We start from the raw sequence: 27282 nt of genomic DNA on the forward strand, positions 1-27282 counted from the left end.
TCCTACTTCTAAATAATAATAACTTTACTAACTAATATAACTAGTATTTTCACGCCTATATAATAGTACTATATATTACTAGTAAACTAATAATAATTAATAATAAATATCTTTTAAATTTAGCTTTATATATATTTTATTTTATAAAATTAATTCATTATTTTATTAATAAATAATAATTCTATTCACATTCTAGTAATTAATATATAAATATAGGCTACTTTTTTTCTTTAAAATAAATATAATTAGAATATTAACTAGACTAATAAAATAATAAATTTATTTCTTTTTTAAACTAATATTAAAATATTTCTAAAGAATTTCAAGCTTTTTTTTTATTAAAATATATTAAAAAAATATCTATTAATTAGAATTCTAATTCTAAATTTATATAGTAAAATATTATATAATAATTAAATAGTATATCTATAGCTTTTATAAAAAATATTTAAAGAAAATTCTAATATTTTTTAAGAAATATAACTATTTTATTTATAATAATAATAATAATTCTTAAGTTATTTATTATAAAACAAATAATTAATAGAAAAACATATATTTTATATTTTACTATTTTAATAAACTTTCTAATATTTAGAACTTTAATTTTCTATAATTAAATTTAGTATTTTTATATTATTTTCCTATAAGAAATTAAAAAATTAATTTAATAAAACTATAAAAATCCAAATATTATATTAATATAATTAAAATCAAAATTATATAATATAAAACATATATTAGCCTCTTCTTTTAGTTCTTTAATATATTTTTAATAATAATTCTAAAAATATAATTTTTATATAAATAGATTTTGGTTTTATTTAATAAAATTAAATAAATTACTTTTAATATTAATAGAATTCCTATATTTAAAACTAGTTTTCTTTTTATATAATTAGTCTTTATACCCGAATTAACTAATACTTTAATTCTATTTATACTTTCTTATTTTAATAATAATTTTAATTATTATTCTCGTTTTAAGAGCTTTATTTTTTATAATATAAATAAATATAATTATTATAAAATATATTTGTTTTCTGGCTTCTTTAATTCTAAATACTTATATATTTTATAATTAGACTTATTATAGTTATAATAAGTTAGTTTCTTCTAATTTAGATAAATAATAATATAATAATTTTCTTTTTAGTAAATAAAATAAATTATATCTAGTTTTATAAATTCTAATATAAGTATTATATTAGATTCTATTATTATATCTTTACTATTTGGGTTTTATAAACCTTATAATAGAAATATATTTCTTTTTTATATTTCTTTATTATTTCCTTTTTTATTTTTTTATTTCCTTTCTTTTATTATTTTATTAGTTTATTATTATATTTCTATTAAATAAATAAATTTAAATTATTTTTAATTCTTATAATTATAAAAATAAGCTTTTTTCTTTTTTATAAAATATTTCTTTAATAATTAATCTCGTTCTAAATTTGTTCTTTTAAGCTATTAAATAAATTCATATATTTTAAATTATTTAATATTCTTAAACTTAATAAATATACTTTTATTATAGTTTTCTAATTTATAATATTAATATTTACTAATTATTTCTTATATTTCTAGATATTTCTGGCTATATTCTTAAAATAGGAAATATAATATATAACCTTTATTATATTTATAACTTAAATAATTCTATTATTTTTATATTATTTTAACTTTATTTAATAAAAGAAATCCTGGGTCTTTTTAATATTCTTTTTTTTATAAATTAGTAGTTTTCGGGTTTTTAAAGTCTTTTAAATTAAGGATATTATTTGAAATATAATAGGCTTTATATTAGATTTTTAAATATATTTAAAATAATAGATTTAAGCTTTTAGTTTTTCTAAATTCTTTTTTTATTATATCTCTATTTCCAATTTAGTAATATAATAATAAATCGCTATTAATTTCTTTACTATTATTATTCTATTAGCTAATTCTAGAAATATCTGAATTCTATTTTCTTTTTTTAATTAGGTAATATAAAAAGTATCTAATTAAGTACTTTTCTAGATATTTAATTAGATTATTCTAATAATAATAAAAGTACTTTTCTAATTAATATTCTAGCTATTAATAATTTCATTTATTAATAGCTTAATTATCTTATAATAAACTATTTCCCGAAAATTAAATTAATTAGAATATAAAATATAGAATAATATTTATAAATATAACTAATTCCAAGAATTAATTCTAAAAAAAAAACTAATTAATATTCTTTTCTAAAATTAAAAGTATTTCCTTATATATTTTCTAGTATTTAGTTAAATATATAAAGCCTTTTATTTAATTAGGAAATATAATTCTATATAATTTATTTAATTTATTTAATTCTAATTATAAGCTTTATTTAAAATAGAAAATTAGATCTATAATATCTAATATTTATTTATATATTATTATATATATTTATTATATTTTATTATATTAAAATTAATTATTAGTAATTAAATTAAAACCTAGAAAATAATATTTAATATATCTAAAGAATTATAAATTATATATAATTATAAGGTTTTATATTAATCTAAAATTAAAAAAAAATTTAATAAAGAAATTTAAAGCTAAAAAAAATAAAAATAAGCTAATTAAATATTACTAATTTATTAAAAATATTATTTAAATTTTTAGTAAAATATATTCTAAATATTCTATAGTCTTTATTTTTTAATAATATAATAATATTTCCTAAAAGTAAATTATATTATAAATAATTAAGCTTTTAGTAAAATATAAGTAATATATTAAGAAATTTCTTAATACTATTTAATAGCTTTTAATAATACTTTTAAAAGACCCAGAAAATAAATACTTATTTTATATAATATTTAATTTAGATAAAATATATAATAGCTAGTATTATATAATTAGTTTTAGTTAAGATTCTAAACAATAATTCAAATCAAGCTTGCTTTTAAAGCTCGGTATTTTAATAGTTTTAGCTATATCTATTTATTTACTACTATATCTCACTTTTTCTCTTTAGTTTTAAATTCTTAAAATATAAGAAATTATTAATCTTTAAGCCTCGTTTTATTACTTTATTTCTATTATTATAAAATGTTTGTTTTATTTAAGTTTCTAGATAGCTATATATATAATAATAACAGAAATAAAATAATATTAAATAAAATATTAAATAACTTTAATATTATATATAAATTAAAACTGAAATTATTTTCTATAATATATTAAATAATAAAAAGAAAAAAGGGAATTATTTAGATATTATTATATAATTTAATTAATTTACTTATAATAATAAAGAATTCTTTTTCCGATTTATAAATAAGAAAGCTTATATTAAATACAAGTATTTTTTTAAAAAAAATTATTACTTTTAATTATAAATTATATAGCTTTTTATAAAACATATAATATTTTAAATAAATATTAGAATAATTTCTTCTAAATATATTAGCTTATTTAATTATTAAATATATATATTAATAATCTTTTTAAAATATTATTAAAGAAAAAACAAAGCTATATATTAATATAATAAAAAAATAATTTAATTATATAAAAAAGTAAACTATTTCTAAAAAAAGAATTATAAGTATTTATATTATTTTTAATATACTCAAATCCTTATAAAATATAAAAAGAAATATAATTATTTAACTCTTTTATAATACTAGATTTTATATAGATTTTAATAAATCTAAAGATTATTTAATAAAAATAAAGGAATTTAAGAATAAACTAATTATATTTAAAAACTCTATTAATAATATAATTAAAGAAATAGTATAATTAAAGAATTATTATAAGAAATCTAATATTAAAAAATCGAATAAATAAAAGAGAAAAAAGTTAAAAGAGAAATTAGTAATTTAATAAAATATATAAAATAAGGCTAATACTAATATAATAATAAAAAAATAATAATTAGAAAAATAAATTATATATAATAGTATATAAATTAATTAATTATATATACTTATATAAATTATAATAGTTTAATAATTAATTAGAAATAGAATAATTATTATAGTTAATAGTATAATATTTCGTATACTATAACACGTGACTTCCCGATACAGCTAGACCGAAACCCACTCTCACTGATTTCTATAGTATTTCCCAAGAAGCTCTTTATGTATTATATATAAAGAGCTCCCTAGGGACAGCTCACTGCAATGTATAAAGAGCTTCCTGGGGGGAGGGGGCTCCCAGATAGCTCCCTGAGAGGCAGCTCGCTAGGTAAGAGCTAGGGTGCCTCAGGCAACCATGGAGCCTTATATATTCTTGAGGCACACCTTACCAAATCTATATTATCTTCCTCCCTCTTATACCTTTTCTCTGGGGGATAGCTCGCTGCAATATATAAAGAATTCTCTGGAGTATAGCTCCCTGGGGAATAGTACCAGGGAAACAGCTTCTGGGGGGCCTTGGAGGGGTAGCTTCTTGGAAGGCAGCTTTATGCGAGGCAGCTCACTGCAATATATAAAGAGCTCTCTGGGAGAGATAGAGGGTAACTCCCTAGGAACAGCGTATTGCAATATATATAGAGCTCTCTAGGGGCCAGCTTACTACAATATATAAAGAGCTCTCTTGGGAAGAGGGAGCGTGGGCAGCTCCCTGTGGGGCAGCTCACTGCAATACATAAGGAGCTCCTTATCAATAGTAAGTACAAGTCTAAGTATAATTTCAGTGTAATTTTATACCTAATTTTAAGTAACATGCAATTCGTGGTTTTGATTTCGCGGTTTTCGCGGTTTTGGTGGTTTGTTATTCTGCAGTTTTGCAGTTTGGCCCTTTACCACCTAAAATCCAGCCCTACAGGAGGAGCAACGGCTTGGCTGCCTGTCTTATCGAAAATGATTCCAATGCCACTGGCAATTGGGACGGTGCCTCCTCCAAGAGCGGGCGGCAGTCGAAGTCGACGGTTATTCTTGTCCTGGGGATCCGATCACGACTGGATGACCTGAGGTAATTGAAATATAATTTTAAAATATTAATTTATTTTTATAAAATTTAAAATTTCATTTATTTCTTAGTATAATTTTTTCTTAATAAGTGAAAAGTGATGAAAAGTGAGAATTATATATTAATTAATTAATATTAATAAGTTTAAATGAAAAAAAATGTAATTGCCTTTTTTTTAATATATATTATTTGAAATATTACTAGTATTTACTAATATTTTTAATAAGTTAATAATGCTCTTAGATTTTCTTAACAGTAATTAATTAATTCGTCCACTACTCTAGCTACTTCCGCTTGTTGTAAATGAAATAACTTTAATAAAACCGCCTAAGGTTTTTGTAGCAAAATTGAAAATTCCATAGCGATAGCCCGTGAAGTATTGCCAAGTGCTATTTAATGTGAATATTGAGCCAAATGATGTAAAGCTCGAACCATTAGTAGAATAAGAGAATGTAGCCGACTTGGCGCCATTTGGTCGAACATCCATAGAGACTCGTAGATAAATCCTGCTAACAGAGATAGATTTGCTGGCTATAGTATTCCCAGTGCTCGTTGTGGCCCACTTGTTGCTTGAGTCTTGAGTAGCACCCGACACTTGGACGAGGTTGTATGTACTACCACTACGGGTAACACCAATCCACGCAGTGGAGTCCCGGAAAGCCGCAAGGCCACATGAGTCGCCGTCAGCCATACCAGAAAAGTCAATTTCCACGGTTCCGATTGGAGAGCCACCGTCAGTACGGTGTGTGAGGGTGTTTCGTGACTTGTATAGGTCATTGGTTACCGTGGCCATGTAGAGGGTCAGACTATTGTTGATGGAGAATTTGGTGGTGTCGGGAGCAAAATTCCATTCCCACCCTGGGCCAGGCGAGGTGCCGGAGAAAGCGTCAGTACCGTTCCGGGCTGGCAGCGGCGCAGCTGATGTTCCAGGGAAAGGATAGGAAACCGCCCATTTATTGCTTGGAATTGTTAGAGTTGGCCAATTGTTACTCCATGTAATCGGTGCAAGAATAGGGATTCGACCAGCCGGGTCGTGCAAGACATGAAGTACCAGTCGCCGTTGGGTGCTTGAACAAAACTGCCCTGGTCAATGAGTCCACCACCGGGAATAGGTGAAGAAACCCCAGTCTGGAGCGTTTGATACGTCCAGGTTCCATAGATGGAGGAGGATCTCCAGACATAGGTAGTGCCACTGGGTCTATCACCAAGAACGTAGTAAAACCCATTTATCTTTAAATTGTTAGTCACAGGGTCTAATCTTGTAGAGACCGAGAATCCTAACCTTGTACAATCGTGATCCCTCCTCGCTGGCGCCGCCAGGGCCGGAAAACAATTGTGCTGTTTTCGTTATGCCCAGCCCATCGGAAGACAATGTGGCTATACTAATGTTGGTCTGGCCGTAAACGATATACATCGTATCGTCATCATCAATTAGGAGACCGCAGTCATAAAAGCAATGACTGATCGTTCCTGCCTGTGCCCAGGGGCCTGTAACTGAGGTGGCGGTATAAACGTAAGTTTTGGAAAAGCCGATGCAGCCGTACCAATACCACTTGCCCTTGCTCGCGCGATACCGCATGGTAGAAGCCCAAACACCTGACACATATGCCGGAGTATCTTGCATCTCGAAGGTGCTTCCAAAAGCTGCGACAGATGGTACGGAATGACCAATTAGTTCCCAGTTGACGAGATCCAGGGATTTGAGGATTGGCGCTCCGGGTGAGAATTGAAAACTTGATGCTGAGAAATAGTAGTCGCCATCAGGGCCTTTGGAAACATCGTTATCAGGGAAGTCCGAGTAGATGAGAGGGTTGGTGAAGGTCGATTGTGCTACCACTGCGGGTAGATAGCTGGCATAGCAGACAGAAAGAATTCGTAGAAACAGCATAATGGCGAGAATCAAAAAACTAGTAGCCAGAAGAGTCCTATTAATAGTCTGTCGCTCTTCAGAGACTGAATGCAGGAGTGTGAAACTCGACAATGACTGTTTAACTTGTATCCCAGGGATCAAACATCCGGACACAACTTATTATGACCATGGTGAATTTTCGCACAACCATGAAACCAAGCATTGATAGCATGATATTGATTTGGGGGAAAACCAAACCCCGCCGCTCCTCCCCCCAACATTCCCTACTTGCTTTTTCCCAACAGGCTTTAATAATACGGATAATAGTCGGTGCGCCGGAGCGGCGACGCCAAACTGATTGGTATTAAACCTCGTTATAGGGCGTTGGCACAGGCGCAATAGCTAGAACTACCCCGCTACAGTGCGGTAAAAAACCGGCATGAATCCGCTAATTTAGCGCCGTTCACGGCCAATCCTCTGCACATGCTTTACTCTCCTTATTTACTTTGATTTCTAAATAACAACGTATTTGAATATAAATCTGAGTTTAAAAGACAAAAGCGCATATTCTAATTATTCTATACCTTAAGTCTCATAAGTTATAAATACGTAAATGTTAATTTATTAAGTATTTGAAATCTCTTCGATTTTTAGTATTCGTGCGCTCGCAATGCCTCTGACCCCTCAAAATCGCTCAAAAATACATGTAACCGCAGTTTTTCGACGTTTAATCCACTATTCATTACTTTAAATTTTGTTGTATAAGAGAAGGTAATTCTATATATAAATAATATTCTATTAAGTGCGGAGGCTTTTCTATAGAGAGGTAATAGTTTAGAATCTAGAAAACCGCATTTTGGACGATTTTTGGTAAAGTTTGTGTATGCCTAGCAAAAACATTTCAAAATCATTACTTTTTACTAAGTTACTTGTGGGCGAAGGAATTGAGGCACGGGTCGCGGTTAGCCGAGCTATCCAATATTGGGGCGAGAAATAAACACAATTAATTATCGTGATTAGAAATACCTATAGAATCAATGATCTAAATCATTTAGCAGAAAAGGTAAAGTTATATTTTTAATATAAGCTTCAGGATATTTATAACAAAGCAAGTACTTTTATATAGGTAATCTTGAAAGGGTCGACTTTTGGTGTGAACTTGGGTTCTCGGCTGCACTCTGCAGCAATTCTTTTAACCAGTAGTGATTTATATATAACTTCTCAATTATAAATTTAAACTGTAATAGAACTAGGAATATACTGGACCTATATAGTTACTATAATTATATAAAATTTGATTCTATTTAATTTCGTGGTATAGAAGTTGTTAAAGTAAGTTCACGAAATCAAGTGAGCGCTGGAGAGGGTGCACAGCTGAGGGGACGCGACGCTATATTAGCATCTCACGCTGGTGTTTCACGGCACTGTACTAAGCGAGTAAGCCAGCACCTAGTTCAAGAATTCCATCAAATTTTCAACGAAAAACCCCAGATTAATTCTGAATAAAACCTTTAAAAAGTTCTCGTGTTTTGGCCAGTCTTTTCAAGCCCCTGACGAGGCTTCATATGACCATTAAACATGGATGCAGTAATATATCGCAAGATCCACCGCTAGAATTAAATTAACAGTCCAGGCACCGACAAACTAAGTATGAAACTTCCGTTTGAGATTCCCAAAGAATGAAAACAACAATAATTTAAAGAAGTTTTATTAAATAAGATCTTCTCCGTTGCGGTTGGGGCTAGATATTCCGAATGCTTTATAGCGGGGTCTTCAAAACGTGGCTTCTTGCAACGTCACTGTTTGGAGCGCATCTGCGTGGCATTACAGCAGCCTAAATTCAGATGGCCGTCACCAATCGCTTCGCTTACGGCAACTGCACTTTAATCTTAACCGCACCATCGGACTCAAACTCGAAATCGACTTTTCAATACCCACGAATCTAATACGAGATATGCCTCCTCCGCTGCTAGTGCAGGATTAAAAGGCATGGAAAATAAAACCGATCGACTGGACTCAATTATTCCTCCACTGTATTTTGTTGCTATAGTATAGCTCCAAATCGACTGCGGGGAAGCTACAGGCCTGAAAGCTCAGATTCCGAAATCGTCTGCCTACCAAAGGAGATTTTAAGTTTCAAGACACTCCACCGTCACTATCTGCTACCGAGGTACAGCCCATAATGATAGTAATAGCGCTAGCAGGGGTCAACAGAAAACTCGTAATTTCAACACTTGACAACTTTTGCTACACAAAACATAAAAAGTTCATTTAAACGCTGTAAATATCCATAACAGTACCGTATGGTAGTAGTACATTTTTTTCAAGTTTTTGCGATACCAGGTTGAAAAGTTCGGACCCCTGCTAGCGCTATTATTATCATTATGGGCTGTACCTCCGTAATCCTGTGTGATATTTATCCTAAACCAAGGGTCTTTAGCCGTCCCCAATCACCCTTTCCTTGGCTTTTGTTCCGTTCCAAAGAAAGGTTCATAAAAACCTGCTATCCTTCTGCATTTCTGGAGTCCGAAGTTGCTGCTTCCCGGGTTATTATGTTTTAGTGGTTCCATTATTGTTTCACTATGTTGAGCAGCATAATTTTATATGCCTTCCTGTTGGCTTTTCCATCGGCTGCAAAAGGGCAGTGGGATGCCTCACGATTTACATGGTACACTTCCCCGGCTTCGGATTTCGCATCTAGCGTACCTATCGGAAATGGCAGAGTGGCTGGAACGGTTTGGGGGGGCGCCTCTGAGCTGGTATCCTTGAATGAGAACTCCATCTGGAGCGGGCCTTGGCGAAACCGTGTGAATCCAAAGGCACTAGGTGCCTTGCCAAGCATCCGTTCACTGCTCTCATCCGGTAATCTTACTGCAGCAGGCCAGTCTGTTCTCGCAAATATGGCAGGCAACCCAACCTCGCCACAGGGATACCAACCTCTCGGAAATCTGTCTCTGGAATTCGAGCATTCGAGTTCTGGAATGTCGTCCTATACCCGGTACCTAGATACTTATGAAGGTACTGCATTCGTCACGTACAATTACGCAGGTGTCAACTATACGCAAGTCTTCCTCGGCTGTTTTTCCTTGAAACTCTCCCCTTATATGTGTTAATTCCAAACATTAGCCGTGAATACATTGCAAGTTACCCGGCTGGCGTGTTGGCTGTCCGACTCTCCTCTAGCCAAGCTAAAAAGCTCAATGTCAAAGTCTCCTTGTCTCGCAGCAAATGGGTCCTTGATCAACATTCGAATAGTAGTAGTAGCATAGTTGGGACCAACTCTATTATTCTAAAAGGCAACAGTGGTCAGTCGAGCGGGGCAATCACGTTCTCTTCCGAAGCAAGAGTTGTCAACCACGATGGTAGGTCTCCAAACCTAATTTGCTGAATCGTAACTTGCAAGTATCCGTTAACTCTTGGTAGGTACTGTTAGCAGCGATGGAAAGTCGATTTCCGTAACCAGTGCTACAATTGTTGATCTCTTTTTCGACGCCGAAACATCATATCGATACTCAAGCCAGACCGCTTGGGAAGTGGAGCTAAAGCGCAAATTGGATGCAGCCGTGACGTCGGGCTATAATGAAGTACGAAGTGCAGCAATTTCAGACAACACGGCACTGATCGGACGCATGAGCCTCGACCTGGGTTCTTCTGGCTCCGCAGGAAATCAACCGACCGACACACCTATCACAAACTACAAGGGGAGTCCCAACAATGACCCTCAACTGGCCACGCTGATGTTCAATTTTGGTCGCTACCTTTTGGTGTCTTCCTCCAGGGATACTGGTGGTTCGAAGTCTCTGGCGGCAAACCTACAGGGCATTTGGAACAAAGACTTCAGCCCCCCTTGGCAGAGCAAATACACTATCAACATTAATATCGAAATGAATTACTGGCCAGCAGAGGTTACTAATCTTCAGGAGACACATGCAGCTCTCTTTGACCTTCTTGATGTAGCGCGTGCCCGAGGAACAGGCTCGGCAAAAATACCTGAGGCATCGATACCGGTATCGATAGTAGAGGTATTTTTCAGGTATCGCAAGGAATCGATAGTATCGATACCAGAATCGATTCTTACCCCAAAAATTAACTCTTTCTTTTATTATTTAAATTATATAATAATGTATTATTATATAATTCCTTTAATTTCTAGTCTTTCTATTAAAAGAAATACTTACTATTATTAATAAAAGTTAATAATATCTTAAATTTAAAATAGCCCTCGTATTCGGAGAATTAAGCCCCGTATTCGTATTTCTTATCAAGACGCTAAATATATAAGCGAGCCTCACGAAAATCTCAAAAGCTCATTTTTACTTAAAATAGCCGCATTGAGATAAGTTTTGGTCTAAAATATAAGACAAGTAGCTAAATAGAAAGCCTAAATCAAGTAGAATATTTGCGCTACCAAAAGTTTTCTTATAAGAGAAGTGGTTCTAAAGTTAATTGCAATTAAAGGGGGGAATTGGGTTCGGGGAATCGATACTACTATCGATACTATCGATACCTTACGATTCTGGCATCGATACCTATCGATACCGGAAATTAAGGAATTTTTGCCGAGCCTGCCGAGGAATGGAGATGGCAACAAACATGTACGGATGCACAAACGGCGGCTTCGTATTACACCACAATATTGATCTCTGGGGTGACGCTGCTCCCACAGATTACGGAACTCCATACATGATGTGGCCTATGGGTGGAGCTTGGTTGTCTCTCCATCTTATGGAGCACTATCGATTCACCGGCGATAAGTCCTTTTTGCAAAATCGTGCTTGGCCGGTACTCCAAAGTGCCGCCAACTTCTACTATTGCTACCTCTTCACGCACAATGGATCCTGGAGTACCGGTCCGTCGCTTTCTCCTGAAAATTCCTTTGTTGTCCCTTCGAACATGGAAACGGCCGGTAAGAGCGAGGCTATAGACATCGCCCCGACTATGGACAACTCGATATTATACGAACTCCTCAACGCCGTCATTCAAACTTGTAATGTCTTGGGAATTACAGATAGTAACCTCACAAACACCAAAAACTATCTTTCAAAGATCAAGCCACCACAAATTGGGTCAAAGGGTCAGATTCTGGAATGGCGCAACGAGTATGCCGAGACTTCTCCGGGACATCGTCATATGAGCCCTATTTTTGGTCTCTTCCCCGGATCTCAGATGACTCCTCTGAAGTCCTCAAGTCTCGCAGCCGCTGCCAAAGCTCTTGTTGACAACCGAATGAGCCACGGTTCGGGAAGCACAGGCTGGTCTCGCACCTGGGCCATCAACCTATATGCTAGACTGTTCGAAGCCGATACAGCATGGAGCAATGCAATATCCTTCCTGCAGAAATTCCCCACCAACAACCTATGGAACACCGATACGGGTCCAGGGACTGCATTCCAGATCGACGGTAACTTTGGTTTCGTGTCTGCGATTGCGGAAATGCTTCTTCAAAGCCACCAAGTAGTGCATCTTCTTCCAGCTCTTCCATCCGCAGTACCTACGGGAAGCGTCAAAGGTCTCGTGGCGCGCGGAAACTTCGTTGTGGACATTACCTGGTCTGGTATGGCACTCACAAGTGCAACCATCACGTCAAAAATTGGCGGCACGCTTGCGATCTGTCTTCAGGCTGGCAAGGCCTTTTCTATTAACGGGGCTATATACTCCACACCAATTACCGCAACGGCTGGGGGGGTCTACACTATTCGTCCGGTGTAAGGTTCAGCTTTTTGCTTCGGGATTAAAGGGTTTTCTGTATCTTTGTTGTACCTGATCTTTTATTTTCGGGGTTTTGCTCCTCTAGCCACTATAACTAATATGTCTCCTGCTTTTCATTGACTTCCTCGCATGAACTTCTCGTTCATCCTAGGGAGTGAAGTGATCCTGTCTGGCCTTTCGTCTAAGCGAATCAAATTTATAGCTCTTGCACTGGCTCAACTTGAGAAGTTTATTCATTATTTATACCCGCGCAAATTTTCAAAGACTCTGCTAGTTGCCATTCAGGTGACCTTTCGCACTAGATTAGCTCAGCTATAGAGTCATATAAGCCTTCTCTTAATTTATACCTCTTATATATTAGATATTTTAATATATATTAATTTTAATAATTATTTGCTTAATACAAAATATATAATAATATAAAAGTAAAATTATTATAAATTAAATAAATTAAATCTATTATATTTATAAGATATTTCTTAATAATTAATAAAGTAATAAAATTACTAAAATATAAAAATTATTAATATTAATTTCTTTTATAAAGTTTAAAGAAACTTCTTTAAATAAAAGACTTATAATAGCTAGTATTATATAAGTATTATAAGTTGGTTTTAGTTAAGGTTTCAAGCTAAGATTTCAAACTATAATTCAAATCAGGCTCGGATTTTAAATTAAGTTTGGTATTTTAATAGTTTTAGTTATATTTATTTATTTATTACTATATCTTACTTCTTTTTTCCTTAGCTTTAAATTCTTAAAATATCGAAATTTTTAATTTTTAAGCCTTATTTTATTACTTTATTATTATTATTATAAGATTTCAATAGCTTGTAATAGCTTGTAATAGCTTATAATAGCTTATAATATAAATAATATTCGATATTTAATATTTATTTATATTTCTATTATTATTTTTAATAACTAAGTAACTTTAAATACTTATCTCTAAGGTAATTGAATTAACTATTGAATTTAAGCTATTCTTATATTCTTATTAAAATAAATTATAAAATCCCTTAATATATATATATATTATTTAATAAAGATTTAAAGTTCTTTTTTTTTTTAAAAAAAAAAGAAGATATGCCATTATACTGCCTCTCGAAACGGTGCTCTTTCATATACCTTCTTTTACTAGACTACTTGACTTGCTTATTCTGTTCACGCCCGTTCGTTAATACGAGCGATTTGGGAATCGGGTACTATTGGGGCTAAGCGAGGGGCCCGATTCGCTAATAAAAAGGCCCAATTTTAAAATAATATATAACTTTCTAATAAAACACAAAGGCCAAATTTTAATTAAATAAAAAGCATTAATACTTATAAGAAACTTAAATGAATATTACCTAGATTAAATTCTATTAAAGATAAAAAGATTTATATAATTATATATTTTAAAAAACTATTTTATAATTAAAATTATATATAGTTCTAATAAAAGGCTTTAGCTAAAATTACTTAAATAGTATTATTAACTAAATTATTTTTAACAGATCCTACTAATAGAATTTTATTAATTTATTAATTTGAAAATATTATAATATTTTCAAAATTCGCTCGTATCCGACCTCGGATTTATGAACCGGGGCTCGCTTAAGTAGACGATTGAGCAATCGGGCCCCTCGCTTAGCCCCGATAGCGCCCGATTCCCAAATCGCTCGTATTGACGAACGGGCGTGAACAATTCGAATTTACTTATACATTCCGATTTTTTGTTTCAATAAACTACCCCTGTCTTTATTTACAGCAATACCAGTGCCAGTACCATTATTCGGTCCCGAACATTGCCTTCAACCCTTGACGTGATACGGCAGAAGAATGCAGGAATGCTTTAGATATTTTTTTACTTCCCTCGGTAGGTATGCTGCTTTTGAAATTTAGAAATTCTCTAATTTGAGCACTTCATATGCAGGCTCCTCGTATGGATGAGCACTAGAAGGGCCATTAGCCCAGCCCCGCGCTTTACCAGTTGCACGCCAAACTAGGTTTGGATTGAACTGGGGCAGTTAAAACCAGTAGAAATCCTTCAGAACCTACTTCTTCAACGCCTCAACGGCCTTCTTCACCACATCCTCACCCAAGCAAAGTGTTTCCACCCTAGCCTCCTGGACCTCTTCAAGTTCGCTCACTTTCCCAATATTCGGATTCGCAGATCCGCCAGGGCGGAATTGGCCAGTGCCCAAAGAAACCCAGCAGCATTCCGTGTAGTTTCCTGGTCCGGGATAACGTCCTGCCCCGGCGCCAAAGATGGCGGACTTGCAAGCTGCGAGGGCAGATGGCGGGACGAAGAAGATAAGCTTGAAGCGTGTAACAGTGGACATGGCGATTGTTCTTGGACAGCCGAGGAATAGGTCGTATCAGTAATTGTTTGGCTAGGTGATGAGTGCAGTGGTGTGGCGTGCTGTGGTGAAATTCTTGGCTTTGAATTGAATCATACGGTGCGCGGGAAGAGTCAACTATGCACATATGCGTGATCAGGTGGGCGCATCTCGCTAAGACTACCCCTACGGAAAGCCGTAAGTACAGAAGGAAGTAAGGATCACATGTGCTAGTGCAAAACGCAAAACGCAAAATACGAAATCTGTGACGGCGGGATCGAAGCAATGACCAAGGCTCAAAGATCCAAGAATCTCATGTATTGAAAATACTAAGCTAGGGGCAAGAAGGAGAGAGAAGGGGAGAAGGAGAGGATAAAAGGAGGGGAATACTAGCTAAAACCACTGAAGCGCTGGCTGGTTATGTGAAACCAGTCATGTGATAGCCACCCCCCTGATGACCTGATGAAATTAGGGGCCTGAGGCCCCTAATAGGCTTAGTAAGCCCTGGAACCGAATGCCATAGAGCTATATACTAGCTTAATACCCTGTCTAGCTAGAATACTCTATATAGCTGGAATATCTTATATACTTAGAATATTCTATATAACTGGAATATCTAATATGGCTAGAATACTCTATATAGCTAGATTATCCTATATAGCTAAAATTAGTATATTAAAGAACTATTTATATTACTTATATTATTTATAAATATTTATAAATAATATAAATAGAATATAAATAATATAATATTCTAAAAATCTAAATAGTAATAAATAGCTATTATATAATAATAATAATAATTATTTAAAAAAGATATTAATTAAATAGCTCTAGTAAAAATAAACTAGAACTTATATAAAACTAGCTAAATATTAATTTTTTATAATAATAAACTAATTATATTTTTTAGAATCTCGATTTCTTTTTAATTTTTAGCTTATTTATAAAATAATACTATTATCTAATTAGATAAAAACTTAATATTAGAATAATACTAGATAAAAGGCTTATCTAATTAGGCTAGTCTATTATATATAACTATTATATAGATATTTATTTATATTATTTATAAATAGCTTAAATAAAATATAAATAAAAGATAAATAGAATTTACTATTTTATTCTATTTTATTTATTTAATATATTAACTAAAATTAGTTTAAATATTATAAGAGTTTAATATATATAATTTAGAGAATTTAAGGCTATTTCTTTATTTACTGAGACATTGCTATATTAGCGGCCGTATATAAATATCCCTAATTTGAATTATATTTTGGCCGAATTAGGGATATTTATATATAGCTACTAATATAGTAATATCTCAATAAATGAAGGGATATATATAAGCTATTTGCTATTATAAAATAGTAATTAATTTAGTATATTTTATTTGGTTTATATTATAAATATATAATTCAAGCCTTTTTATTTAATTAATACTATTACAAAATCTAATTTTTATTATTTTATTAAAAACTATTTATATTTATATTTAATTCTATTTCTTTTTAACTAATTATTATTATTTAAAATATTAGTTTTTTAATTTTTAATTCTTATTTATATATATGAATATAAAAGTAAAAATAAATAAAATTAAAAATTAAAAAATTAAAAGAAAGTTATAATAAATATATATAATAATATATAAATAGATATTAAATATTATAGATCTAGTTTCCTATTTTAAATAAAGCTTATAATTAGAATTATATGAATTATATAAAATTATATTTTTTAATTAAATAAAGAATTTTATATATTTAATTAAATACTAGAAAATATATAAAGATTTTCTTTATATTTCTAGTTTTAGAAAGAAAAAACTAAATAATTCTTTATTAAAATCAATTCTTAGAATTAGTTTTATTTATATATTATTTTATAGGAATAAAAAATAAGAAATAAGTTTTAAAACTCGAGAATTATAAATAAAAAAAGTTTTATAATTTTAAGCTATTTATTACTAAATTTTAATATTATAGTCTTTAAATTATAATTTGTAAATAATATAAACCAGGTTTTTATATAAAGAAAACTTGTAATTTAATTAATTGAATGGAATTCTTTAAAGAAAAGAAAATAAAAGAAATAAAACTATATTTTTTTAAAGTATTTAAGTTCTATAAATAATATATAATTATTCTATTAATTTAAGAAAATATATTATATAAGCTTTTAGCTAAATCATAAATTAGATCTTGATTTATTATATTACTTTTTTCTTTATTTATAAATATTAATTCAATAAATATATAAATAAAGTCTTTTTTTATTAAATAATCTTTTTTTCAATTTTTAATATTATTATTTTTTTAAATATAAAATATATATAACTTTTTATTTTATAAATAGTTTCTTTAAAAGCCTTTAATTATATTTTATATATATTTTATTAAGAATTTATTTAATTTTAATTATAATTATAATTTTTATAAGCTATAATTATAATTATAAATTATTCTAAAACTAATTTAATTATAAGTTTATTATAATTAGCTAAAAGAGTATATTATAGTATTAGTTTACTAGTAATATATAATATTATTATATAATATATATTTAATAAAAATATATTATATTAATTATTAGATATTTCTCTTAAATAGTATTTAATTTAATAAAGTATTTATATAATAACTTTAAGTTTATCTAAATTACTAGTAATAATTCTTTTTCTAATATTTTATTAATTATAAATTTAATTAAAGCACTTATATTAAAGCTATAAATAATATATAAAGTTCTAAAATTAGAATAATTCTAGTAATTATCTTATATTTAATAAAGAATTAGTAAATAATATTAATATATTTAGTTTTATTTATTAGAACTAGAATATATTTAATTTAGAAAAAAAGCCTTTTTACTAGTTTTAAGAATTTTAATTCTTTAATAATATTTATAATTTATTATTAAATATATTTATTAAATATTTTTATATTAGTTTTCAAAAGTTTAATAGCTTAAATAATAAATAATAAATTATATATAAAGCTTCTAATTAATAGACTACTATAATATATTAATTTTAATTTTAATATTTCTATATAAAAATAATTCTAATAATATTTATATAAATAGTTTTTTTATTAAACTTGAAATTATAATTAAAAATAAAATATTTATATTTTTTAGTTAAGAATTTAGTTTTTTAAAGCTTTAATTATTTTATTTTTATAAAATTATTAATTCTAATAAATAAACTATTATTAGTTTAAAAACTAATAATTCTAAAGAATTATTTATTATAAAAAAACAAGAATTATAAATTAACTATTTTATAGAAAGCTTATTAATATAATAGAATTATTTTTTAAATTTAGTTTTTTAATAATATTATAATATTTATTATTATAATATTTATTATTATAATATTTATTATTATAATATTTATTATTATAATATTTATTATTATAATATTTATTATTATTAGTTTACTAGTAATATATAGTACTATTATATAATTATAGAATACTATTTATATAAGTTAGTAAAGTTATTATTTAGAAGTAAGGATTATAGTATTATAGTATTAATATATAATCCCTAAATTTGCTAAGCCTAAAGGAGTCTAGTCTACTAGTCGAGTTACTAATAGGATACGAGGTTATATAACTATATCCCGTATCTCATATTTCATTACCTATATTCTATTACCTATATCCCGTATCCCGTATCCTGTAATTATATATATAACTCCTAAAGAAATAACTATACTAATACTAGAAACTCTCTAAAAACGCGAAAAATAGTATCTCTCTCTAATTATATACAAATTCCCTAATCTGGCCTAGTACCAGATTTCTCAAATACTCTATATATCCATATTACTTCTAAGGTTTTGGTTATATACTAAAGGCCGCGGCCTTTTATATATAACTTCCCCTCCTATAATATCCTCCTATTTTATATATCTATTTTCTACTCTATTTATACTCGACCTATTTCTCTATATCTAATTATATAGTATTCGTATTAATTAGGCGCTTGAGGGTATTTATTAGCTTTAATTTCGTTATGAAATCGGCAGGATTTGATTCTCCCTTAATTTACTTGACTTCTGTAATTTCTTATTATTTATATACCTGGCAGAGGTATATTATATTAATTATTAGGCGTTTCTCTTAAGTAATACCCAATTTAATAAGGCATTTATATAATAACTTCGAATTCGTATAAATAACTAATAATAGTTCTATTTCTAGTATTTTATTAATTATAGATTTAACTAAAGTACCTATATTAAAATCATAAACTATACTATAAAGTTCCGAAGCTAGAACGCTTCTAGTAACTCTCTTGTATTTAGTAAAGAACTAGTAATATATTAGTATATCTAGTTCTATTTACTAGAACTAGAATATATCTGATTTGGGAAAAGAAATCTCTATTATTTATAAATAAAGTATTCGTAAAAATAATTAAATATAAGGACTTCTTTACTAGCTTTACAAATCTCAGTCCTCTAGTAGTATTCTCAATTTGCTATTAAATACACTTATTAAGTACCTTTATATTAGTTTCCGAGGGTTTAATAGCTTAAGTAGTAATTAATAGATTATATAAAGCTTTTAGTTAATAAACTAATATAATATATATTTCTCTTATATATTAGATAATATATTAGTTCTTAATAGAGAGATTTTAACGAATAGTACTCCTACTACTTATAGTAGTAGTATTTTTCATAGAAACGATTCGGAGGTTCTTATACTAGTATTCCTATATAAGAATAATTCTAGTAGTATTCGCATAAATAATACCTTTATTAAATTTGAGATTATAATTAAAAGTAAGGAATTTATATTTCTTAGCTAAGAACTTAGCCTTATAGAGCTTTAGTTACTCTGCCTTTATAAAATTATTAGTTCTAATAAATAAGGTATTATTAGTTTAAAGACTAATAATTCCAAAGAGTTACTTGTTATAGAATAGGTAAAGATTATAAGTCGACTATTTTATAGAGAGCTTATTAATATAGTAGGAATAGTAAGTCTTAAACTAGTAATTCCTAGCTTCCGGTATACTATATAGTAGTTTTATAACCTTTAGAACAGAATTATTCTTTAGATTTAGCTCTCTAGTAAGTTTATAAGATGAGTTAATATAGAAATTATAATTAAGTAAGATTATTAATTATATATAAGCTTGCGAGATATTATATAAATATAATTCCGTAATATTTATTATTATAGTAATAATACTAAGAATAATTCTCTGACTAATATATTAGATAGTAAATAATTATATTAATATTATATATTTCTTACTATTATTATAAGTTTAAATAACTAGTCTCGACTTCTTAAGCTCTTTCTCTATATTTTTATTCTTGATCTTATTAATAAACCGGGAATTAAAAATATATATTTCCTTTAGTACCTGAAATCTAAAAGTAACCTCAAATATATCCTTTTTTAGAAGGCTAGTAACTTTAACTTAATAGGAATTCTCGTATAGTTTATTATCCTATAGAAATACCGTAATATCCGGGGTCTTATAAGGGCGTCTTCTATTATACTTTAGTAAAATAGTAAAAGGAATTATACCCGTATTACCTTTGGCCTTACTATTAGATTTGAAAACAGGTTTAGGTTCGGGGCCATTAGTAATAACCTTAATATCCCCTATATAAAAGGGCTTTATAGAGGTTAAACGAAAGGTAGTATTACTATATAATAAAGCTAGTATATAGTTCTTTCTATTAATAGCTACTAGCTTATATAGTTCATTTTAACTATTAGATTAACCGGTATTTCCTTTATACTAAATAAGAACATTCGAATTTAGAGATAGTTTATAAATATTAGTAGTACTAGGACTATTTCGGGTATTTAAAGCATTTATAATTTAATATCTAGCTTAAAGCTTCTGAATTTTTACTATTACTTTCTTAAATACTACTAATTACTATAATATAGTAAGTAATAAGGTATTATATTCGGTTATTCGAGATAAAATACTATAAATTAAAAGAGTTAGGATAATACTATTAGGTCCCGTAAAGTTATTAATAGCCTTAAAAGCTATTTAAAGTATAATATCCTTATTAATTCCATTAACTTCGGCTATAATAATAAGATAGGTATATCGGATTAGGCTATAATAGCATTCTATAATTCTAACGGAATTATAAGCTTTTATGGGAATAATCTTAATCTTAGTTCCTATAGTATTTATAAGCTAAGCAAATTCCTTACTAGTAAACTGCTTTCCGATATCTGCTATAATCTAATTAAAAGAACCTAAATAATTATTAATCTAGTATTATTTAAATATATCTCAGGTATATATTATACTAATATTCTAGAGCTATTAGCCGGCTTAATATCGAGTACTTTTATTAATAATATAAAGTATAGGCTTACTAGAAATATAAAAAATATTAATAATAATAAAGTAGTTAAAGCTAATATTATTTCTTAGGTTAAACTTAAATTATCTAAATAATTAGCTATATTTCTGGTATTATTTATAGTACTTTATAAGGTACTTAAGGGCTTCTATATTAATATTATAGCCTGCTTATTCTAGTATATTTCGGAGCTTACTAATAGATAAATAACTAAAATAATAGTATAAAAATTATAATTTAATCTCTATAAGAAAGCAGAGATTATAAATAAAGAATTCGGAAATAAAGTCTTATAGTATAATATTTCAAAGTAGGAAAAAGTATCCGAAATATTATATTATAGATATATATTTTCCGGTAGAAATAATAAAACAATTAGTAAGATTATTAAAATAGACTCCTAACTTGTCTATATTAGCTAAGCTAAGTAAAAATAGAGTTTTTAAAGATATAATATAGAATTATACTTGCCTAATTAGTATACTTACTATTATAGATCTAATAAAAGATATAGATCTAATACTAAACTAGATATTAACTTAACCTTTAGTAATTTTATTAAGTTTAATACTATTATTAGTTTACTAGAGAGCTTGGAATTAGTTAGAACTAGTAATTAAGTATCTAGAGGCTCCGGTATTAATTACGACATTATAAAAGTAGTAAGTATTATATCTTAATATACTATTAATTATAAAAGTCTTAGTATCTTCTATTAAGGGTTTAATAGGCTCTAAGATATAGTTTTTATCTATTATCTAGTATATAAGGAAAAGGGAAATAAGGTTATTTATAAAGATATTAGTTATAGTTATTAGTAAAGCAGGAGTAGTAAAAGTAGCTAAAAAGCTCTTAACTAAAATAAAGTAGAAATCTGAATAGTATTTCTCTTCTTTATCTATTTTTGCTAATAAAGCCTTAAAAGCATTATTTACTAGTTCGTTTTTATTACTCTTATTACCCTCTTTATTTTTAGCTTTAGTAATATACTATATATAAGTATTACTAAAGCATTTATTAAAGTTACAGGTATTTCGGAATCTAAACTAATAAATATTTCTATTCCTAAATCAAGTCTTTTTAGCCTCTTATTTCTCTAGTATATATTTCTATAAGCAGTATTTGGGTTTCTTATATATAAAATACGACTTCGGGATATAATTATTATAATTATAGGACTTGAAATAGTTATTACGGGTTTCGAAGTTATGGCTGGATCCGTATTAATAATTTCCAGAGGAATAATAGCTTAAAGGGTTCTAAGAATAATATTATTAATTAGTAAAGAAGGTTTCGGGATTAGCTTATTATTTGCTTTTATATATAATAATAGATAACTAGAGCTTATTAATAAGCTAGCCGAGATTTATAGAAGGGTCTAAGATTATATATTTATATATCCGGGAGCCTTAGTAAAAGGTAATAATCTTATTATAGAGGAATTTGGTATTTCGCAAGTTAGGTATAAACCTATTTATAATTAATATAGTTCATTAATTAATAGTTAAATAGTCTCAAATATTATCTTGTCCGGAAATTTAGCTATTATAGAAGCTAATATAGTAGTATTTCACTTATCTAAATTTCGATATTCAAATTCAGGGCCTTTAAAAAAGCTATAAATATTAATACAAGCCTCTTTATATATATATTAAGAGAGCTAGTTACTATAGAAATAGTCTTAAGCTAGTTCCTTTAGTATAGTAAGAAAAGCTCGCATTAGTACCTTTTATAAAAGCTCTATATATTAGTAAATATTAAGGAAAATAGTAAGTTTATAATTAAAATTACTATTAGATTTATTATACTTATATTCTTTAATATAGATCTTAGTAACTTCCCTAATAAGTCTTATAATTAAAGGAAATTAGAAGTTATTCGGATATAGTTATAATAGTAGTAGTAATAGAAATATATTATTTATTTCTAGAGCTTCTATACTAGTATATAAATCTAATAGAGATATAGGATATAGTAGTAAAGGAAATAATAAAGAAAGTAATAGTAATATAGAAATATTAAAAATAATAGGTTTTAGATACTTGTTTTTTATAAGAATAATAAAGCCTAATAGGATTAGTTCCTTAATAAGGTCTAATCTAGCTACTAATATATTCTTATTTAATTATATATACTATTTATTCTTCTTTATAATAGTATATAAGATATTTATAATAGTATTAGTACTACTATTTTATTATATAAATATATTACTATACTAAAGAATCTTATATAAATATAATATTTCCGGGAGTTCGAATTTATTAAAGTTCTCTTAATAAGTAAAGTTCTTAAAGTTATATCTAAATAGCTTCTAAAAGTTATTATTAACTATTTTATAAAGAATATATTAAAATAGCTTAGTATTCAAGAACTTAGTTATTTTGTCTACCTTAGTAAAGTTTAGATTAATTCTATATTTTTATTTTCTTACTAATTCCTTGAAATTATTATTATCTATAAAGTAATCGGATTAGATAAATCTAATAAAGAAATTATTTACTATAATATATTCTACTATTATATATTTTATAGACTTATATCTAATTTAAGGTATAATAGTTTATAAGAAAAATAGGTTTATAAGGAGGAAAGTAGTTTATAAGATAAATAGTTTATAATAGGTATTATATTCGAGGTAAAAATTTCGTTTATAACGAGAAATTTAGAAAGTGAAATTTAAGAAATAAAATATCGAGATTCTGGGAGAACTTAATAGTTCTAAAGTTTAAGAGCCCCAGGAGTTTAAAAGAAGGTAGTTTTTGAAAGGGTTTTATAGGAATTAAATAGAAATAGAATGAAATAGTTAAATGGCTAACCGTTTTAGTACTTAGTAAGATTAAATACCCTTCCTGCCTATATAACCGAATTATAGGTAATAGAACTAATAGATATTCCTTCCTTTAATATAGTATAATTAGGCCTTAGTAAGATTAAGTATCTTTCCTGCCTATATAACCGAATTACAGGTAATAGAATTAATAGTTATTTCCTCTTTAACTGAAATAATAGCTTTGCCCCTAAGTAACCGAATCTTAGGCAAGTATAGCTTAATTCTTCCTAATCTATAAGTACTAACTAATTAGTATTAGTTTACTAGTAATATATAATACTATTATATAGTTATAAAATACTATTTATATAAGTTAGTAAAGTTATTATTCAAAAGTAAGGATTATAGTATCGTGGTATTAATATGCGATTCCTAAATCTGCTAAGCCTAAAGAAGTCTAGTCTACTAGTCGAGTTACTAATAGGATATAAGGTTATATAACTATATCCCGTATCCCATATCTCATTACTTATATTTCATTACCTATATCCCGTATCCCGTATCCCGTAACTATATACATAATTCCCAAAGAAATAGCTATACTAATAATTATTATAATATTTATTATTATAATATTTATTTAATATTTAAAAATAATTTTAAATATATTTTTTTCTAAAAAAACTAATAATTTTAATTTAATAAGAATTCTTATATCAATTATTATTTTATAAAAATATTATAATATTCGGGTTTTTATAAAAGGATTTACTATTATATTTTAGTAAAATAAAAAGAATAATAAAAGAAATTATATTTGTATTACTTTTAGTTTTATTATAAAATTCAAAAATAGATTTAAATTTAAAGCTATTAATAATAATTTTAATATTTCCTATATAAAAGAAATTTATAAAAATTAAATAAAAAGTAATATAATTATATAATAGGGCTAATATATAATTATTAGTTTATATAGCTTATTTTAATTATTGAATTAACTAGTATTTCTTTTATATTATATAAAAATATTCGAGTTTAGAAAAGATTTATAAATATAAGTATTAGTTTACTAGTAAAATAGAATATTAATTATATTAAATTAGTAAAGTTATTATTATTTAGAAATAAAAAATATAATATTATAATATTAATATATAATTCCTAAATCTATTAAATCTAATAAGATCTAGTTTATTTATTAAATTATTTATATAATATAAGATTATATAATAATATTATATAACTATTAATAGTTATAGCTATATTAATAATAAATAATATTAGAACTATTTTAAATATTTAGAATATTTATATTTCAATATTTAGTTTAAAGCTTCTAAATTACTATTATTGCTTTCTTAAATACTATTAATTATTATAATATAATTAAAAATGAAATATTATATTTAATTATTTAAAATAAAGTATTATAAATTAAAAACATTAAAATAATATTATTAGGTTTTACGGAATTATTAATAATTTTAAAAGCTATTTAAAATATAATATTTTTATTAATTTTATTACTTTTAGTTATAATAATGTTTTATGATTTTAATATAATTATAAACTTTTATAGAAAGAATTTTAAGTTTAGTTTTTATAATATTTATAAATTAAATAAATTTTTTATTAATAAACTATTTTCTAATATTTATTATAATCTAATTAGAAAAGCCTAAATAAATATTAATTTAATACTATTTTAGGATATTTTAAAGCTATTAATAAATTTAATATTAAATACCTTTATTAATAATATAAAATATAAATTTATTAGATATATAAAAAATATTAATAATAATTAAATAATAGAAACTAATATTATTTTTTAAATTATAGTTAAATTATTTTAGTAATTATTTAAATTTCTAGTATTATTTATAATATTTTATAAAATATTTAAAAACTATTATATTAATATTATAGTTTATTTATTCTAATATATTTTAGAGTTTATTAATAAATAAATAACTAAAATAGTAATATAAATATTGTAATTTAATTCTTTTAAAAAAATAAGAATTATAAATCAAGAATTCAAATATAAAACTTTATAATATAATAAGAAAAAATAAATTCCTAATTTATTTATATTAGCTAAATTAAATAAAAATAAAGTTTTTATAAATATAATTTTAAAATTATATTTATCTAATTAGTATTTTTATTATTATAGATCTAATAAAAAATATAAATCTAATATTAAACTAGATATGAATTTAATTTTTAATAGTTTTATTAAGTTTAAGACTATTATTAGTTTATTATAAAGCTTAAAATTAGTTAGAACTAGTAATTAAAAATTTAGAAATTCTAATATTAATTATAAATATTTAAATATTTATTATTTATTATTTAATATATAAAAAAAAAGAAAAATAATATTATTTATAAAAATATTAATTATAGAAATAATAAAAATAAGAATAATAAAAATAACTAAAAAGCTTTTAATAAAAATAAAATAAAAATCTAAATAATATTACTTTTTTTATTTATTTCTATTAATAAAGCTTTAAAAATATTATTTTTTAATTTATTTTTATTATTTTTATTATTTTCTAAATCTTTAATTCTAATAATATACTATATATAAATATTATTAAAGTATTTATTAAAGTTATAAGAATTTCGAAATATATATTAATAAATATTTTTATATTTAAATTAAGCCTTTTTAGTTATTTATTTAATATATTTCTCTAAATAATATTCGGGTTTTTTATATATAAAATACAATTTTAGAATATAATTATTATAAGTTTTAAAGTTATAGCTAGATTTATATTAATAATTTAAAGAATTTTATTAGATAAAAAGAAATATTTTATAAAATAAAAATAAAGCTATATTATAATTTATATAAATTATTAATTAGTATTTATATAAGCTCGAATATTTCTTTTAGAGTTTTTAGTTATTATAATTATTAAAATAATAATATTTTATTTATTTAAATTTTAATAATAAAAGTTAAAGCTTTTAAAAAAGCTATAAATATTTATATAAGCCTCTTTATATATAAATTAAAAGAATTAATTATTATAAAAGTAGTTTTATATTAATTTCTTTAATATAATAAAAAAAGCTTTTATTAATACTTTTTCTAAAAGCTTTATATATTAGTAAATATTAAAAAGGAATTATAATTAAAACTCTTATTAGTTTTATTATATTTCTATATTTTAAAATATATTTTTATTATTTTTATAATAAGTCTTTTAATAATAATAATAATAATAATAATAATAATAATAATAATAATAATAATAATAATAATAATAATAATAATAATAATAATAATAATAATAAT

General features: G+C 26.4%; 3 protein-coding genes across 3 annotated transcripts; 1 reads left to right on the plus strand and 2 right to left on the minus strand.

Moving 5' to 3' along the window:
• Nucleotides 1-5227: 5227 nt before the first annotated feature.
• Nucleotides 5228-6986, minus strand: K444DRAFT_646891 (glycosyl hydrolase family 43 protein; the record flags this gene model as incomplete). The annotated part of the gene is made up of 4 exons (XM_024885262.1): nucleotides 5228-5906; nucleotides 5999-6177; nucleotides 6230-6783; nucleotides 6941-6986. The coding sequence occupies 4 exons, from the start codon at nucleotides 6984-6986 to the stop codon at nucleotides 5228-5230; spliced, it is 1458 nt and encodes a 485-aa protein (XP_024730119.1).
• A 2392-nt stretch (nucleotides 6987-9378) lies between these two features.
• On the plus strand, nucleotides 9379-12850 carry K444DRAFT_656116 (glycoside hydrolase family 95 protein; the record flags this gene model as incomplete). The annotated part of the gene is made up of 4 exons (XM_024886062.1): nucleotides 9379-9857; nucleotides 9923-10158; nucleotides 10220-10756; nucleotides 11370-12850. The coding sequence occupies 4 exons, from the start codon at nucleotides 9379-9381 to the stop codon at nucleotides 12503-12505; spliced, it is 2388 nt and encodes a 795-aa protein (XP_024730120.1). The 3' UTR covers nucleotides 12506-12850.
• A 1298-nt stretch (nucleotides 12851-14148) lies between these two features.
• K444DRAFT_619348 (structural toxin protein RtxA) lies at nucleotides 14149-14921 on the minus strand. Its single transcript, XM_024881499.1, has 2 exons — nucleotides 14546-14921; nucleotides 14149-14440 (listed from the first exon to the last, which is right to left on the minus strand). The coding sequence occupies exons 1-2, from the start codon at nucleotides 14827-14829 to the stop codon at nucleotides 14386-14388; spliced, it is 339 nt and encodes a 112-aa protein (XP_024730121.1). The 5' UTR covers nucleotides 14830-14921; the 3' UTR covers nucleotides 14149-14385.
• Between the last annotated feature and the right edge of the window lie 12361 nt (nucleotides 14922-27282).

This window comes from Hyaloscypha bicolor (genome assembly GCF_002865645.1).
Source record: "Hyaloscypha bicolor E unplaced genomic scaffold K444scaffold_162, whole genome shotgun sequence".
NCBI lineage: Eukaryota > Fungi > Ascomycota > Leotiomycetes > Helotiales > Hyaloscyphaceae > Hyaloscypha > Hyaloscypha bicolor.

Excerpts from the sequence above, each read along its gene's own strand:
- K444DRAFT_619348 (XM_024881499.1), bottom strand. The coding sequence starts at position 14,829 with ATGTCCACTGTTACACGCTTCAAGCTTATCTTCTTCGTCCCGCCATCT. Across the intron at positions 14,441-14,545 it reads GCCGTTGAGGCGTTGAAGAA|TGCTCATCCATACGAGGAGC; the intron begins GTAGGTTCTGAA and ends TGGCCCTTCTAG.